Source organism: Apium graveolens, chromosome 5 (genome assembly GCF_009905375.1).
Source record: "Apium graveolens cultivar Ventura chromosome 5, ASM990537v1, whole genome shotgun sequence".
Lineage (NCBI taxonomy): Eukaryota > Viridiplantae > Streptophyta > Magnoliopsida > Apiales > Apiaceae > Apium > Apium graveolens.
The window spans coordinates 75,096,494-75,116,041 of record NC_133651.1 but is presented as its reverse complement, the minus strand read 5'-3'; the positions used below and the strand labels follow the sequence as shown (position 1 = coordinate 75,116,041).

Genomic DNA, 19,548 nt, shown 5'->3' with positions numbered 1-19,548 from the left:
TACCATCCTTATTTTCTTAGTACAGATCTTTAACAAACAAGCTTACTTTCCTTGCTCCTTTCAAACCAATTTCACCAGCCTTTTTGCTGATAATTAAGCAGTCTCCTTTGTCAAATGAAGCTTTGAATCCTCTATCTGTAAATTGACTGACACTCAGGAGATTCACCTCAAGACCATCTACCAGTGCTACATCTTCAATGACAATATTTCCAGAAATTAACTTGCCATATCCCATTGCTAATCCTTTGTTGTTGTCTCTAAAAGCCACCTATAATAACAGGGCCTTATCACCTGTCATATGCCTGGAGCATCCACTGTCAATGATCCATATGACTTTCTTCACTTTTCCCTCCACACAATGATGATTAAGTGTGTTTAGCTAGCCAAACAGTGTTGGTTACTTTCTTCATTTTAATAATAGTTCCAGAATTAGAATTTGATGACTCCAAAAGAACAGTGTTCACAGATTGATTTGCATTTTCCTTTTTCCCTGTATAACCAAGTTTAACTTCTTTGAGATCTACTCCCAGTTTATGACAACTTATCATTACTTTCATATTACAAGGAATTCAATCAAATTTGTCATAGAAGGAGTAGGGATCTTCAGCCTTTGCTTCATTGTATTTGCATGCTCCCACTTTTATCTCACTATCAGCATTTTTAAAAAGGCGACTTAGGTGATTTGTAGAGCCACAATTTTGACATTGTTTCCTAGGAGCATCTGCAACAAATGGAAATTTATTGTTCTTGTTCACTCCAATATTCACATTCATGTTCTTCTTTTTCTTTCCTGCATTCTCATTCTTGATTGGTGTCTTTCAAACTTGACTAACCATGAGCTTCTTTTTAATTTCAGCAGTAGGAGTGGTTTCTTCATTCATATTTTCATTGTCTTCATCTGCAAGTTCTTGCTTGATGACCAACTCAACTTCACTGAAATTGATTTCACATGCTCTAAACAAAGGTGCATCAACTTTTCTCAACATAACTAGGACATCTTGATTTGCAATTTCTTTTCATTTGTCACCTTCATTTTTCTTATAATTGTTCAAGGCATCATAGTCCAGACCAATATCAATATTATCACATGTGTTATTTTTCTCATGGCACTATCCAACGAACTGAGATGCATTTCTGAAAGACTTCAGCTTCACCTCATTCTTCTCCAATTTTTCCCTTAACATAGATTCTATTTCACTTTCACACTTGAGCTTGTTTTTTAAATATTCATTTTCTTGCTTGACATTTTCAAGGTCAACAAGCTGCAGTTCTAATTCTTGTTTCTCAATCTCAAACTTCTCATTTTTCTTTGATAGTCTACTAACTTCCTCAATAGCTGCCACCATACTTTTGTGGAAATGAAACATCTCTACACTCATATTTTCAACAGTTTCTTAATATTGGCTGGTATTTAAATCAGTGGTAGTTAGAGTTGGTACCTCTAATTTTGATGAGGATGATTCTCCTTGCTCAAGAGCCATAAGTGTATAATTTCCAAACTCTTCATTCTCATATTCTTCATCAGTGTCATCACAACTCTTTCCTCCATCTATGTAAGCCTTTCTTTGTTGTTCGTTCAAGAGAGCTTCATACTTCACTTTCAATTCCGGACATGCTTTATCCTTCTTCACTTTCTTTGGCTTCCTGCACTCAGTAGAAAAGTGACACAACTCATCACAATTAAATCACCTTATCTTTCATCTGTCAATAGATCCAATCTTGTAGCCACCTTTGCTAGCTGAGTTATACTGATTTTTTGGTTTCCAGTTATTGCTATTTGAGGACAATCCATTGTTCTTGAAAAACCTTGGCTTTTTGACCCTAATGTTAGAAAATTTTCTAGCCAGATAATTCATAGATTGATCCATCTCATCTAGCTCATCAAGGGTGTAGTATTCATCTTCCTCTAGCTCCAAAACAACTTGTTTCTGAGGTCCTTTGTTCTTTTACCCCACAGCATGAATGACTGGAACTTGAGCATCTTGTTCATCTTCACTTGCTTCACTGTCATTGACCATTAAGGCACTGGATCCATCAACCATATGTCCTTGGTTTGCCTTTAATGACTTTCTTTGTAACATTTCAAGCTCATATATATTCAAGATCCATACAAAACTTCGAATGTTATTCTGCTTAAGTCTATTCCTTATCTAATAGCTGATATTTTCTGTTCAAGGTGGCAGGAAGAGCTAGCATAAACTTTAGGTTAACCTCCTCAGCTTCATAATATTTATCATGAAGTTACAAGTAATTTATCAGTTTGTTAAACTTTTCAAAAACCTCAGTAATTTCTTCTTTAATCTTGGTCGTGAAACCCTCATACTGAGACACCACTATTCTCTCTTGATTTGATATTACTTCCTTTGTACCGTCACACAAAATTTCAATCTTCTCCGAAATTTGTTTGGCTGTGTCACAGTTGACAATATTGTTGTACATAACATTGTCAACTGACTATATCAGAATTAATTGCAGGCCATTATCCAGAGAGACTTTTTCTTTTTCAGGTTCAGTGTATTTTGAGGGGTCTTTAGGGGCATAATGAGATGGAATGATAATTTCTTCATCAATAGATTCATCAACCCTTTCCATGGGAATAAAAGGTACATTCTTGAGAATCTGGATGTATATTGGGTTGGCCATCCTTATGAACAACATCATCTTTTTCTTTCAAAGTGTATAGTTGATTTTATCAAAGGCTGGTATCTTGATATTGCTTATCTTTTGTGCACTCATTCTTCTAAGATCTTTATCTGTTTACTTTCAATTTTTTCTCTGATACCACTTGTTAGATATTGAATGCAACACAGAGGGGGTGAATATTTTTTGGGATTTTTAGCCTTTTTAAAACTTATTTTGATATTAGGTGAATAAAGCAGTTTATATTTGCAGAGATAATGTGTTTAAAAAAATAAATCAACAAGCACAATATTTCAAAACTCACTTAATTTATATTAATTAACTTTGTCTTGCTACAAATTTTGTATTCTTAAGAATATAAAAACTTCTATCTTGAGAGAATACAAGAAAATTTTATCTATTTTTGTTACAACTAAACTAAGGACCAGTACATGATTTATAGACTAGCAGCACGAGTTTACAAGACTTGCACTAAAATGTACTAAACTACTTTCTAAAGAAACCTTTTTCTATTTCCATTTTTTGCTTAGCAAATCTGTGCAGAATCTTGCAGATTTGTGACCATCATTTGTCCAGTTAATCTTGGCCTTTGATCTTGTGTTCTACCATCTACTTTTTAGACATTTTAATCTAGTTGATAGATCGTTTATTGACTGATAATCTTGAATATTTAACTTGTCTGCATTCTATACTTGAGAGGCATGTCGAGATCTCCAGTTTGTTCTATAGAGAAGTGACATCTCGATAAGTACAATGACTTATCGAGATCTCTGAGTTCTCTATAAGTATAATTAACTTGTCGAGGTCTTTAGATCCTTGCATGTGAGATGACTTGTCGATATGTCTGAGATCTCTACATGTAGAAATGACTTGTCAATATCTCTGAGATCTCTATATATTTTTTGACTTTTTGATATGTCTGAGATCTCTATATGAGAAATTGACTTGTCGATATCTCTAAGGTCCCTAAATACAAAAATGGCTTGTCGATATCTCCAGTTCTCTATATCTTCATTTGACTTGTCAATATCTCTAAGACTTCTCTACAAGCCATTTTAGACTTCTCGATAAGCCATTCTGGACTTCTCAAATGACTTCTCGATATAATTTGATTTGTGACTTGTCGATATCTTGACTTAGAATATTTTTCATAGAACTGTTTTATTCAACTCCAAGCTTCTACACTTTTCTCTGGGGCATGATCAAGGCTTGATCTTCTTCTAGAGTTTATTCCTTAGCTTAAATATGTTCACAGAAAAATCCTCTAGTCTAATCTTCTATCCTTTTTACAGACTCAAGAAATACAATACAGAATATAAAATTGATTATCAAACAACTATATCTCATGGTTGTCAATGTGACTTAGTCTTATTATTATACAGGCATGTCTTGCACAACAGATATGATTAAAGAACAACCAGGTTATGAGAAATTCAGATAATGATGTAAATTCAACTCTAAATGTAACTACAAGAATTTATAAAGTTTGTACTTTGTCAATATATCAGTCTTTTATTTAATTTTAGCTTTGGGTTAGTCTTTTATCAGACATGAATTTATGACAGGTGATATTCTCACAAATTCAGGGAGATTGTTCTTCAAGACATGCATGTACATAACAAGACTACGTCACTATGACAACTCTAAGAATCAGTTGTATGATAATCTTATTTTATTTTGTATTTGTATTTCTTGATTTTGTAAAAATGCTAAAAATATTAGACTAGAAAATTTTCTATAACCAACCATTAAGCTAAGTAATAAACTCTGGAAGAAGATCAATCCTGATCATATATCAGAGAGAAGTGTAGAAGTTTGGAGTTGAATAATGTTGTTCCTGAAAAAATGTTTGAAGTCAGATATCGATAAGTCACAGATCAAGGAGTATAGAGATGTATGTCAAGAAGTCAAAAATGACCTGTAGAGAAGTCCAAAGAGATATCGACATGTCAATCTTCTTGTAGAGAACTAGAGATATCGACAAGTGAAAAAGTCCATGTAGAGAACTAGAGATATCGATAAGTCAAAAAGTATGTAAAGAACTGGAAATATGGATAAGCCAATATACTTGTAGAGAACTGGAGATCTCGACAAGTCATAATACTTATCGAGAAGTAGAGATATCGATAAGTCATTTTACTTATTGATATGTGATTTCTCGATACAGTAAAAGAGATCTCGACAACAACTTTATAATTCAGAATACAGACAACTTGAAGATCCAAGATTATCAGTCAACAAACAATTCTATCACTGAATTGGAAAGGCTACAAATACAACTACAAGAATACAAGATCAAGGGCCAAGATGAACTGGAAAAGGAGGGTCACAGACTTAGTAGATTCTACACATATATGTTGCACTAGAAATAGAAACAGACAAATGAGCTTAAAAAAATTTGTTAGTATATTTAGTGCAAGTTCTGTAAACTATGCATATTGATCTATAAAACATGTCATGGGTCCTTTATTTAGAAGTAACAAAACAAATCTAGAAAATCTTGTATTCTATCAAGAGAAGTAGCTGAGTTCTTATTTTCAAGAACACATATTTGTAGCACAAAAAAATTAGATTTAATATAAATTAAGTGAGTTTTTGATAAATTACTTGTGTCTTTACATTCAGTCTTTTTATCACTACAAATTCAATTCTATCTGTTAAGTTCCAAAAGCCACAAACACTTTCAAATAATCAAGAAAAGCAAGAAAACTCATTCACCCCCTATATGTTGTACTTCATTCCTAATAGCATTCATGACACGAAACATGAAAATACACGACATGAAAGTACACCAAATGAACGAATTGCTAGCTCTAGATGCAGATAAGGTAAATTTTATGTAGTGTCAAAGTGATACTATGATGAACCCTAAGCCATCCACGTACGTAGTAGATAAACTCCAAAAGATGTTTATACATGCTTGCACCGTGCCCAAATATAATGCCTAATACTTCCAAATTAATGAACAATCTCCAGACCTGGGTCCCGATCCACGATTTCTCTATAAATGTAACTACCATTTCATCATTAAAATGCAGGGATAAATACACTTAAGATTACTTTGCGTTCCTCCAACAATATGCATTTCACTAGCGATGCTACTACTCTGCTCATACTTTGCTTTCATTCATGATCATTGCCACTTTAGATTTAATTTCAACATGTTATTATTAATTAATTGATTATTTGTTTTCTTACTTGAATTTTATATTTCATCTTTTTTTAATCTACAATACCAACATACAATTTTACTTTTAAATTTCAGAAATTTTTTATGACTAGTGAGAATGTACATCACATTTTTACTTTTAACTTTAGCAAATTTAACTTTCTTACTTTTCCAACTTCAACTTCACCAAAATAAAATTGGTGTCCCAAAATAAAATTGTTATTATCAATATCACTTTCGATGTTTACATCGTAATAACCAAAAAATTCAGGCATGTCTACCTAATAACTCGTTTATACTACGTACTTTTTAAGTACTTGATCATGATCCTAATTACGGACTTAAAAAAATATTCTCATACTTTACTAACAAGACTTATTAAATATGTCCATTCAAATCAACTGATTAATGATATTATCGAAATTCTGACCACTTGCACATATCATATATTTAGTAATTCATTTTTTCCGTATTAATCATTTTTCCATCATTTCTAATTGGATTGGCGTCGAACTATAATTTTACATCCGATAATGATTAATCATTTTACAAAAAGAATATAATTTTTAATTCGAACTTGACTTTCGAATGCGGAAAAAACTCAATATCAAACCTATTCAATCTCTTAATCCGGATTTTACGAATGTATAAGATTCCACCCAATATTTCATCTCTATTTCCAAACAAGTTTCCACTTTTTAAAATATAGATATTCTCAATTTTTGCATAATTTTTTTGCATCTAGGCATACCTTAAATTTAAAAAAATACCAATAACCTCATTTTTCTCTCCCAAAAATCATCTAATATACATTAATTTTCTTTTCTCAATAGATCACGCAACTCCCATGTTTATTTCTATTCAATAAGATCAATTTCAAATTTTATGAATATCATACATAACAACGATTCTTGCGATATCATCACATCGTGACATGTTTATGTCTACATATAAAACTCTTTACTATCGTATACATAAAAATTAAATACCCACTTTGGTGAAATTCACGATCTCTCACTACAACCATATAAAATAGTTCATTATCAATGTTGAGGCTCATTTCATTATTCTCGATCTGATCTAGTTCAACATATGCCTCAATATGTAAAATAAGCATTTTCAACCAATGTACAATGATAACATCTTTCAATTCAATTCACTCATAAAATGCAATATTAATTTTCTTCCGCTTAACACTTTGAAAAGTGTAAACCCAACTCATTTTGTCAAATTAATTCAACCTCAAAAATGCGATAATTACATAATTTTTCATTTATTATATAATTATTCTCATACTCTCTGTTACGAGTATCACACAAAATATCATCTTTTCACAAGTTAATCTCGATCTTTTAAGTTATAATTTTTCAATTATCTTAAAGCACTTTCTTTTAAATTTTCTAATATCACATGTACAGTGAGTATCAACTAGGGGTGTAAACGAGAAAACTGTTCGTGAGCTACTCGAGCTCAGCTCGTAAAAAATCAAATTAGGATCGAAAATAATCGAGTAGAGCTCGAGCTCGAGCTTTTAGATTAAATATATTTTTATTATAAATATAAGTATTTTTTATATATTATTTATTTATTATCAAATCAAACTCGAGATGAACAAATCATATTTCGAATATTTATTTATATTTATTGAAATTAATTCGAGTTTTAGAGCCGAACTCGAGCCTACCCAACTTTTTATGAGCCAAGCTTCGATCTTGAAATTAAAGGCTCGGTCGAACTCGAGCTCGACCCTGAACTATTTGAATCGAATTCGAGCCGAGCCTGACAGTATTCAACTCAGTTCGGCTCGATTATACCCCTAAGTATCAACTATTCTTTTAGCCTTCACGCATATTATAGAGATCAACTATTCTTTTAGTCCATATCAATTTGAACCAATCAACTTGATAGCCAATATTTTGTATAACCTTCAAATTATGAATAAATTTCAAGTACATACTCACCAACAAAAAAAGTGTAGAATTAGAAAATAAATAAAATTAGTAGAAAAATGTAAGAATTAAATGATATATATACATGGATATAAACAACCAAATACATGGACATTATTGCATGATGGGAGAAAACATGTCGATACAAACCGTCCGAAAACTATTTATATCATTTTTTCCTACCCACAATTTCCAAACACATTAATCACCCGAAATTGCCAACAAATAAGCATGTATAACCAACCATTTTCAAATCAGCGCCATGACTTGAGTTTTAAAACCACCATGAATAATAAACATGGCTCTTAAATACCACATGTTGGGCCGCGAGCGAGTCATAATTCCATAATAGTATGGTATTGTCCACTTTAGACCGAGTCTGCATGAATATTTATTGGGAATATCCTAAAAGTTCTCATCCTAATGGAGATAATTAGCTTCTCTATATACAAAAGAATTATCTATATTTCCATCGATGTGGTACTTGGGTAAACACCACCCAACAATCCTCCCCTCAAATCAAGGATAAAAAGTTATGTGGTCTTGTCGCGTTTAATCTGTCTACATCTTACACCACCGCAAGGAGCTGACAGATTTCTCAATGGTCACGATTAATTTGTCTATATCTTGCAACTCCGCAAAGGACCAACAGATTTACCAACCGCGTTCACACCGAGGGAAACCACCCATATCGAACTCAAAATTTTCCATCATACCTATTCAGAAACTACTTTTATTTTTCTTCCCACACAAAATTTCCAACAAAATTGTACCGAAAATTGCCAACAAATAAACGTGTACAATTTACCATAATCAAATCAACACCATGACTTGAGTTTTAAAATTACAATGAATAATAACCTGGCTATGATACTAATGTAAGATTTGAATGAATAAAATATGAATATAAGAGAGATTAATTTTTTTGGGATTCCGGATAGCCGATAGTGAACTAAACAAAGCTTTTCTATCTCTTTTTCTACTATTTTTTCTTGATGGTATAACCACTATATATAGGCTCTACATTCACATCTTCCATACCAATAATATTATAGCCCAATTAATAAATACTTGTTACGTAACTCTCAATTTATTATACTTAATACATATATTTTGTAACTTCCATACACTGAATATATTTGACATGTATCTCTCATATTTATCATCCTCGCAATATCTAATTTTATAATATATTATTCATGTATTCATTTATTTAATTATATTTGATAAAATAAGTCAAATACAACAGAGACGGAATGGGTCCGAATTCGACGTCAAAGAATCAACTTCAAAACTTCCCAAGTATAAACTTCCGGTGCATTGTTGCTGGAGCAGAGTTTCTCCACTAAAATAGTACAATGGCGCCATTTTTCTTCAGATCTTGTCGGGGCTATAGAAAACATCCAAACCGCAATTTCAGACTGCAAGTCTACAACATAAAATAAAGGTTATAAGAGCCCTCAATCGTTCTGTTGTTCTCACAGAAATTCACCCACCATCAATAACCAATTCGATCCCAAGAGCAAGCGATATTTTACTTACCGTATTCTCCAATTCTTAAAGAAAATAATGCACCATTTCTAGTAAACCTTGAACCTTATATCAGTTATGCATTTAACAAGCCTGAGATTCCTCAGGACTTGAAGAAAAGATTGAGGAAAACCTCTCGTGACATTCGTCTCGAGTCAGCAAACTTTGGATCTCCCTCAAATTTGATACAAGATGGATAAATAGGATACCAAAATGCATTTGATGCAATGGTTGATGTTGTATATAACGCACTCGAGAGGGATGGTGCCTCTGAGTTGGGCGTTGTGGTGTCGGAGTCAGGATGACCTACTGCTGGAGGTCCTGAAGCTACTGAAGAAAATGTTCGAACTTAATAATAACTAGATGTATAGCTCGTGTAATGCCCGAGCATACTGTGAATTGTGCTAATTGAAATTGTTTTCAATGTAATTGTTGACGATATATTTATGTTGTTACCTAATGGATGGATAATTTATTTGTTTATGTATATGAGTAAGAGTGAATGAGGTATATTTGTAATGGTGCATTCGGAAAAGTAATAAATTATGTTATTATACATTTTTTGCCACTGCAAAATTAAATGGTATTTGTAATAAGTTAATAATGCTTAGAAAGTAAAATAAATACAAGTAATTATGTGTGCCTGATGTATATCAATCACTTTAAATATAAAATAATTAATAATTTATTTTTTATCATCTAATGTGTTTATGTGTTAGAAATGTGATTGATGAGTCATACTATATATGTAATTGACGTCAATACTGTAAGTTTACTCACCGAATGACATATGATACCCTGTGTCCCGATAACTTTCTATTTTTTAATGTTCCGGCAGATTGTTAACATCTCCCTAAATAACATATTATCTTTGTCATGGCTCCAAAATTTACCCCCGCTTTCTTAATTTTTCTTCAACATAATTTATTCTTTTAATCTCCGTGTCTAACAACGATGTTAACAACCTGCGGGATAATGGGAGTATATGATATATGTTATAAAATGATTAATAATAAAATATAAATCGTACATATAGGTATAAATGGTTTTTTATTTATTTATTATTCATTGAATTTAATATAGTATAATATTTTCGCTATTTCATTATGTTGGAGCCTTGGAGGACGAGATTAGATTAATGAGAAATAAGAGTATACGAGTATGTATATGTATATGTGTGTGTATGTCCCTGTATTAATTTCTATATATGTGTATAGTTGTTCTATATATGTATATATGTATGTATGTATGTATACACATAATAATTATACACCAATTGATAATTTTTAATAAATTAATGACGAGATGAATTAAATATTATATAGATATTAATGTAGGGGTATAATTAGCATATGAATTAATTTGCTCAACAAACCCCCCTAACGATGTTAACAACCTATGAGACGGTCGGAGTATATGTTATATTTCACATAATTATTAATAGTGAAGTATAAAATTGTACATGTGTATAAATAGTTTATTTTATTTTTTTATTTCATATAATTTAACATAATATTTGGCCATTTAATTGTATTGGGGTGCGATATTAGTATGCATTTATGCATGTATGTGTGTATGTATATGTATTTATGTGTATATGTATTAATCTATATATGTATGTATGTAAATAAGTATGTATGTATGAGGACGATATCAAATTGATGACAAATAAGAATATATATGAGTATGTATCTATGTACGTATGTGTGTATGTGTATACGTGTATATGTATATATGTGTATATACATGCATGCATGTATGGATGCATGTATGTATGTATGTATGTATATATGTATGCATGTATTAATTTTTATATATGTATAATTTATTATATATATGTATACATGTATGTAGTATTAATGTATGTATGCACTTATTAATTATATAACAATTAATAATTTTTAATAAATGAATGTTAAAGTGAAATAAATAACGGTTTGTCTAGTGTGTGCTCATGGGCACATGCTAAAAAAGTGTGATAAACTGATTGTAAAAATTTGATTGGTGGGGATTTTTGTGCATGCCGGGGTCCATCATTATTAATGAGTTCTCCACCAATCAAATTTTTACAACTCATCTATCACACTTTCTTAACATTTGTCCAAGGACACAAATTAGAAAAATCCAATAAATATTATACATATATTAATGTAATGTAGTGGTATAATTGTTATATTAATTTAATTGATCATCAATCCCTACGGTATTATATATATAATAGATTTGATGAAACATATAAAGAGTAACCGAACTCCAATCCTAAAAGACCAATAAAGCCTGTAGAAACTCATGTATATAACCTTTTCGATGAGAATCTGAGCCGTGAAATAGACAAGCGCTGGGGTATATTTGAACTATATAAAAAGGGCAAGTACCCAATTAGCTTTTGGAACCCCAGTAAATAGGTTCTGAATATTAGTATCTGGCCTTCAGATGTAACTCTATATCTAGGAGATTATGTGTAATAAGCGGATGTTCTGACCGGCATGTACTTGTATTTTAAATAAGACTGTTTGTATCCATCTTGCAAAAGAATTTTGTCATCTATCGATGTACTTTGATGTTCAGCATCTAAACCGAACTGCAACTTGCTTTAAAGCCTCTTCCCCACATTTGCGTTAAGATGTGATTTACAGGAACAAGATGTTGGATGAGACATTAACTTTGCAACATAATGCTGATCACATTTTTTATCCGTAATTTTTATAGAAGAAATTAACCTACAATGTTTTGTGCTGGTTTGTGTAGGGATAGCAGGTTATGAAATTAAAATACTCATGCACTCCTAATAACTTCAATTCATTCTTTAGATTAGACTGCATTGTAAATTACCGTGTATGAGAAAGGACTTCAAATATCCTTTGAACCAGGGTCTTCATTCTTCATCTTAGATGGGAACATCTTTAGTACATAAATGTTGAATTAATTTATTTGCTTTAACTAACACATTTTGTTTATCAGTTTCACAATTTCTTTATGCAACATCCACCACTATAATTCCTTTGCTCTGTTTCCATTTATTGGCATTAGCTACTCTATATTCCACAGTATTTTTTGTTTAAGGTCACATAGGCTAGCAAACCACACTCCAAAAATTATCAGTATTGTGTCCCTTTCAACCACACTCTATACATGAAATGAGTTTAGTTATTCATATTTGAATGTCCGCATCCTATACCACATGTAGCAACTATCTCATGTTTTTCCTGTAAATTAAATTTTCGCAAGTCTGGTTCTAAATACCTATCTGTCGATTCAATGTTCTTAAACCTCTCACGCTTTGAAATTTTCCAACATTTGAGTATTATTGTCATAGGTCAATCATTAATTAGACGTAGAAGCGGGGATCTTGCAAATCTGCAAAGTAAAATCTACTTCAAAATGCCATTAACGCAGCTTCAAGATTTAATTTGCATCAATTAGCAACAACTGTCCAAATGTGTACTGCTTTGAAGTCATTACTGGTTTCATATTGATATTGATATTTTTTCAGTAGAAATTCAATAATCACAATTCTGCAATCAGAATGAAATATAGAAGAGATTGAATTATTTAAGAAAATAAATCTTAATATTTCATCTCTAGAATACGAGATACATCCATACTCCGCCAGTACATTTTCCATCTCTATATATATGCGCACACACTTGGTCAGTCTGCAGATGACTCTCACTCTCCCAAGTCATAATAAAATTGAATATTAGCTAAATAGACTCAAAAAGTTGTGCAAGTTATGTTCTAATCACACCTATGACCTAAATTGTATAAATGATGCATCATTCTCTGAACACATTTAGTAAGAGTAGCATTACGGTAATGTCAGATTACATGCACAATTTATGAGCGATCATTAAAATGAACATGTAAGTTCTCAGAGTCCATGATGCAGTCCTAAAATCGTTGCCATTACCCGAAGAAATTACAGACTCAGACGATTCACCAAATCTGAAATTCGGGTTTGAACCATATAGTGCTTGTACTCCCTTTATGTCATCAATCTTCAAATCCACCTTCTTATGCCTAGGTTTCAAACTAGGGTACATTATAGATTCTTTTACAGAACTATGAGCTAAACCTAGTACATGCCCAATCTCATGTGTCACAACTGATTCTAAATCAATGGCGTCCCCTGATTCCTCTGTTCCAAAATCAACAGCCCATGTTTCTGCAGCATCCAGATGAAATTTCCCATTTTCTGGTGAAAATGCATGAGCTAGAATTCCGAGCACTCCGTCAAAAGCCTCTCCATCCCCATGATCACCAGTGTAAAACCCTATTGTAATATCTGCATTGTCGTATTCATTTATTTCTACAAATGTAACAGGAATAACTGATGACCAATGACCGAAACTACGTTTAAATACCTCCTGTATAGTTGTCAGGCTCAATGATTTGATAATATATACCGCCGAGAATGCGTAAGTCAATTGCATCGGAATTTTACGCCACCAACGTGGCTGGCCTCTAAAATATGCATAATTATTTTTCCTATGCAATCTACTTAACGTATCCGGTACTCCACATCTCGGAGAGATAATGTGAGAAATGGTGTCATAGTTGAGATTACCTGTAACAGAGAGTCCAAGTTTTGATTGATAAACAGTTATTGCCTGCTCAAAATTATCATCAAATGCATCAGTGAAATTTGTATCTTGCGGTGCAAGGTAACCGAAACGATGCAAGTACTTCTTTAAATCTATGATATTACTGTAGTGACTGCCTTTCTCCACATTTTGTAGACTCTGGAAATTGTGCCATTTGTGACTATGATCTTTAGCTGGCCTTGGTGTGTTTATAGTGTACACTTGGAAGTTTGGATCTGGTTTAGCTGTTACGAATGGTACCGGTGGATGGAGGAAAACGAAGAAAAGAGAGAAGAAAATGATAAACAGAAACATGGTAATAATGTTTAGCTCAACTTTAGGTATAATCTCGCATTCGTGTATATATATATGACAATCATGAGGAATTTATTACATTTTGTGATTTTTGGGGTAGATGAGTCAAATTCATTAATAAGGTATGACAATTGCTGCATGCATATTCTACCTAATGTGTGTGGTTCCTTAATCTATATTAATGAAGTACTACTTTAAAATAGGACTGTAAATAAATCTCTTATCAGCAGATTCCTCTACACAATCACTGAACTTTTGATTATATTGTATCTAAAGATTGGCATTTCAATTTTCAGGTGACTGGCCGCTGCATGTGAGTTCGGTATGGTTTTCTGTTCAAATGAAGAGTGTACAACAGGTTGAAGCAAACAAGTTAGTTAAAAGTATCATTGTTGTTGTTGCTACGTCTTTGTTAATTGGAGTAGTATATGGATATTTCATGATTATCAATATCGATCTGACAGAGTTGGTTACAGACGTGATCAAGACTCAAATGTTTCATTTATAAAACAAGACTTAAATGTTTGGTCAGCCTCCTCCAAAATGTTTTTTTTTTGACGCAAAGCTGGAGTTTTATTAATTGCTCAAATCCAATTCAATACATCGTTTAACAGAAAGTGGGATAGAATCCCTATTAAAGCTACGACCTGAATAATTATACGACTCCCTAGCAAGCTGATGGGCAGCCCTATTTGGAGATCGTTTCACATGATACAAACCAATTTTGTTCAACCTTCGAAGATACTCCCGACATTCTTCAATAACGTTTCCAAACTGTGACCTCATAGGTGTTATACTCCTGATTGCTTGTACAACTACCAGACAATCCGAGACCAGTGTAACATCCATCCACTTCATTCTGTCGATCCAGCTGAGTGCTTCCTTCACTGCCATTGCTTCTGCTAATACTGGGGTGACAACGCCTGCAAATATTCCTGTTTTGGCTTGAAGAAGCATTCCTTTAGAGTCTCTGGTAATTAAACCAAAACCTGACCCCTCTTTATCTTCAAAAACAGCCGCGTCAACTGATACCTTAACTGAGTTCTGCTGAGGATTGGCCCAAACAACATCCCCGTCTCCTTCATGAACAGGTTGAAGAAGAACTACCGATGACCTACTTTGGGCTAGTGACCATTGTGTAAGGTATTGCTTCGCTGCAGCTACTGTTTTGTTGACAGAAGAGAATCTTTGGTTCCAAACAATATCATTACGGTTACGCCATATTGCCCAGCAAAGTGAGATAATTGCTGCACTCTCTCTTGCATTCACAGCTTGTAAGATGTCTTCCAGCCATGTACCAAAGTCTGCAAAAACCCTCCCCTGAGTATCCACTTTGATTGCCAACCAACACTGTTTTGCAAAAGAACATGTTACTAGGCTATGCAGAATTGTTTCATTATCCTCATGACAAACTGGGCACTCCGTTTGGACTTGGACCCTTTTTTATTGTAATTGTATCAGAGTAGGGAGACAGTTAGAAATTGCTCTCCAGACTACATTGATAGTCTTTGGTGGTGCTCTGATTTTCCAAAGCTTTGCCCAGATACTTATCGAGTCTTCAGCCCTCCATGCTCCCTTCTTCTGTTTGTAACCATTTGTACGCACTACGAACCGAATAATTACCTGTATCTTCCTGGTTCCAGAACAACATGTCATCACTGTTTATAATCGGAACTCGTGTGTCCAGGATACACTTCTGGTCCCTATCATTAAATTCAGATTTAATGATATCCACATTCCACCTTTTGCTTTCACCCTCAAATAAATAATCCACTGTCTTTCCTTCCAAAGCCTGGGAAGTAGTCGAGACATATGGATCCGCATTATTCAACAACCAGGGTTGACCAATGATGTTAATCTTTTTACCCGTCCCAATTCTCCATCTGACTCCATCCACAATCAGGTTTTTAGCTTCACAAATACTACGCCATATGAAACTGGGGCTATGTCCCATCTCTGAGTTCAAAAAATCCTTATCTGCAAAATATCTGGCCTTATATAATCTCGTGACTAGACTGTTAGGATTAGAGATAAATCTCCAAAATGTTAGTCCTGAAAACATAACGAAATTTTTTTTCTCTGACCAACTAACAGTTCGACAAAATAGTTAAGGAAAGACTTGTTCCGATTTACATATGTTTATTTTTAAACCTACATCTATATTTTACATGCTACAATTCTAATTTTAACAAACCTTCGACAATTTGCTTCTCAACAAAAAAAACAAACCTTGACAATTAAATTAGTAACATATTTTTTATATCATATTTTCTATAATTCTTCTCTTTAAATACTTTATTTTATTTTGATGCTAAATTTGTACATTTTTGTGACAACTTACTTATATATCACTACCCCTTGTAAAATGGTTCAGTATTCAAATAACTAAACCAAAATTCATAATTCAAATCGTTATTATTTGATAATGATACGAAAACTAATTTAAATTGATCTGAAAATAACTTGAACTGAATATTTAATCGAAAATGCTATGGAATAATAGATTCGATTATAACTTGAAACCGATTAAAACTGAATAATATATTTTCTGACCCAAATATGACCTAAATTAAGCTATCCGATATAATCGAATTAGAAAAAAAATGGTGGAATTGAGTTTATTTTGTTATTACAATTTAACGGGTTATAATTTCTTTTCTTTAAATAATACTTGTTAAGAAATTTGTTTAATTTTAAGCTAAATTCCTACTTAATTTTTTTATATGTTTATGTCAACATATTTTTTTTGTCATATTTTTTTTAATAGTAATTAATATTTTATTAAAAATAAAACATTTAATTATTTTATTAAAAATAAAACATTTAATAAAATAATTTTTTTTGAAGTCCTGGAAATTGAAATAATAAATATGTTAAGATCCGAATTTAATCCGAACCGAGATTTGTCCTACCATAATTCATTTTCATGTAATTTAAATCTTAATTTAATTTGAATCAAATTACATCTAGTCCCGTCTAAATAATTTTAAATATATCAAATTTTAAAAATAGATCGGATCCAAATTCTGATCCAAACGGGATCAGGTTATCTTTGTCAGGTCTATCTGTCACCCTCACATAGAATTTGCATAAATATTTCTATCGGACAAAGCAGCTTTTTGGGCATTATTTACTAGAGCTGTTCACGAACCGAGCCGAGTCGAGTTTTGATCGAACCGAGCCGAGCTTTAATTTTTTTTCTGACGAGCCGAGCCGAGCCGAGCTTTCTTAACAAACAAAAACCTGTGTTTGAGCTCGAGCTCGTTAACGAACGAGCCGAACACGAGCTTTTATCGAACAAAATCGAGTCGAGTCGAACCGAGCCGAACACGAGCCGAACACGAGCTTTCTCCATCAAAACGAGCCGAGTCGAGCCGAGCCGAGCCGAGCCGAGCCGAGCTTAATTAAAAAATTCTGGTCAAAACACCGGTTGACTGTTAAAATAACAAACCAAATACTTTTATTTTTTTCTAAAAATTTTGTCATATCACTAAAAAATATTGATCTTAACATCCGTATGGTTGGATCATTCATAAATATTTTTTAAAAAATCGAAACATTAATACGATACTAAACACTAATTACAAGTACAAGTCAAAACACCGGTTGACTGTTAAAATAACAAATCAAATACATTTATTTTTTTCTAAAACTTTTGTCATGTCACTAAAATATATAGATCTTAACATCCGTACGGTTGGATCATCTATAAATATTTTTAAAAAAATCAAAATATGAATACGAGACTAAACACTAGTTACAAGTATTGTTCAAACAAGTGGTTGATTGTCAAAATAACAAACAAAATAAATTTATTTTTTTCTAAAATTTTTATCATGTCACTAAAATATATAGATATTAACATCTGTATGGTTGGATCATCTATAAATATTTTTAAAAAAATCAAAACATTAATACGAGACTAAACACTAGTTACAAGTAAAGGTCAAAACACCGGTTGACTGTTAAAATAACAAACCAAATGCATTTATTTTTTTCTAAAACTTTTGTCATGTCACTAAAATATATAGATCTTAACATCCGTACGGTTGGATCATTCATAAATATTTTTAAAAAAATTGAAACATTAATATGAGACTAAACACTAGTTCTAACAACTATTCAAACAATTGGTCGATTGTCAAAATAATAAACAAAATAAATTTATTTTTTTCTAAATTTTTTATCATGTCACTAAAATATATAGATATTAACATCCGTACGGTTGGATCATTCATAAATATTTTTTTAAAAATTGAAACATTAATATGAGACTAAACAATAGTTACAAGTAAAGGTCAAAACACCTGTTGACTGTGAAAATAACAAATTAAATACATTTATTTTTTCTAAAAATTTTGTCATATTACTAAATAATATAGATATTAACATCCGTACGGCTGGATCATTCATAAATATTTTTTAAAAAATCGAAACATTAATATGGGAGAAGTACTAGTCAAACTACTAGTTTATCGTTAAAATAGCAAACCAAATATATTTATTTTTTCTAAATTTTTTATTATATCACTTAAATATATAGATCTTGACATCCGTACGGTTGGATCATTTATAAATAATTTAAAAAAATCGAAACACCGATCAGGAAATAAATACTAGTTACAAGTAATAGTCAAATCACTTGTTAATTATTAAAATATCACATTAAAAAATTAATTTTTAATATCTGAATTTTTTCAAATTACTAAAATATATATTTTGACATTCGTATAGTTCAATAATTTAAAAATATTTATAAAAAATCTGAATAAAATTCATAATAATTAAATATATAAAAAATAATTTTTTTTTTAATTTTTTTTTCGAGCCGAGCTCGAGCCGAGCTCGAGCCGAACATGCCAAAAGCTCGGCTCGAGCTCGTTTTCTTAACGAACACATTTTTGTGTTCGAGCTCGAGCTCGAGCCCTTAACGAACCGAGTCGAACCGAGCCCTTAACGAGCCGAGCTCGAGCTTGTTCGCGAACGGCTCGGTTCGCGAACAGCTCTATTATTTACTTCTGCACCTAGTGGGCTTTCAGCATTTCATGCCCAAATCCTGACAAGTTAAAGCCATAATTGACTATTTTCTATAAATTTCAGAGGATTTTATTTGCCGGTAGATAAAATTTGTTCTAAATTATTTATTTTTTTGGAATTCTCTAGATTTAAAATTTAGAATTTAGCATTCATATATCTAATTCAAAAGTTGCACTAAAAATAGTCAAATTGTTATATAAAAATGATTTAGGTAATACTAACACAACGGTTGACAAACAACGGTTAAAAAAATACAGTTGTCCTAAAAAATAAAACAACGGTGAATTGATTTTGTAAAAAAAACAGTTGTGTGAGTTTAAAAACA

General features: G+C 32.0%; 2 protein-coding genes across 2 annotated transcripts; both read right to left on the bottom strand.

Moving 5' to 3' along the window:
- Window positions 1-12,899: 12,899 nt before the first annotated feature.
- On the bottom strand, window positions 12,900-14,193 carry LOC141661541 (metalloendoproteinase 4-MMP-like). Its single transcript, XM_074468557.1, has one exon. The coding sequence runs from the start codon at window positions 14,184-14,186 to the stop codon at window positions 13,113-13,115; it is 1,074 nt and encodes a 357-aa protein (XP_074324658.1). The 5' UTR covers window positions 14,187-14,193; the 3' UTR covers window positions 12,900-13,112.
- Window positions 14,194-14,762: 569 nt separating this feature from the next.
- Window positions 14,763-16,140, bottom strand: LOC141660181 (uncharacterized). The gene is made up of 2 exons (XM_074467145.1): window positions 15,799-16,140; window positions 14,763-15,536 (listed from the first exon to the last, which is right to left on the bottom strand). Exons 1-2 carry the CDS (start codon window positions 16,138-16,140, stop codon window positions 14,763-14,765), a joined length of 1,116 nt encoding a protein of 371 aa, XP_074323246.1.
- Between the last annotated feature and the right edge of the window lie 3,408 nt (window positions 16,141-19,548).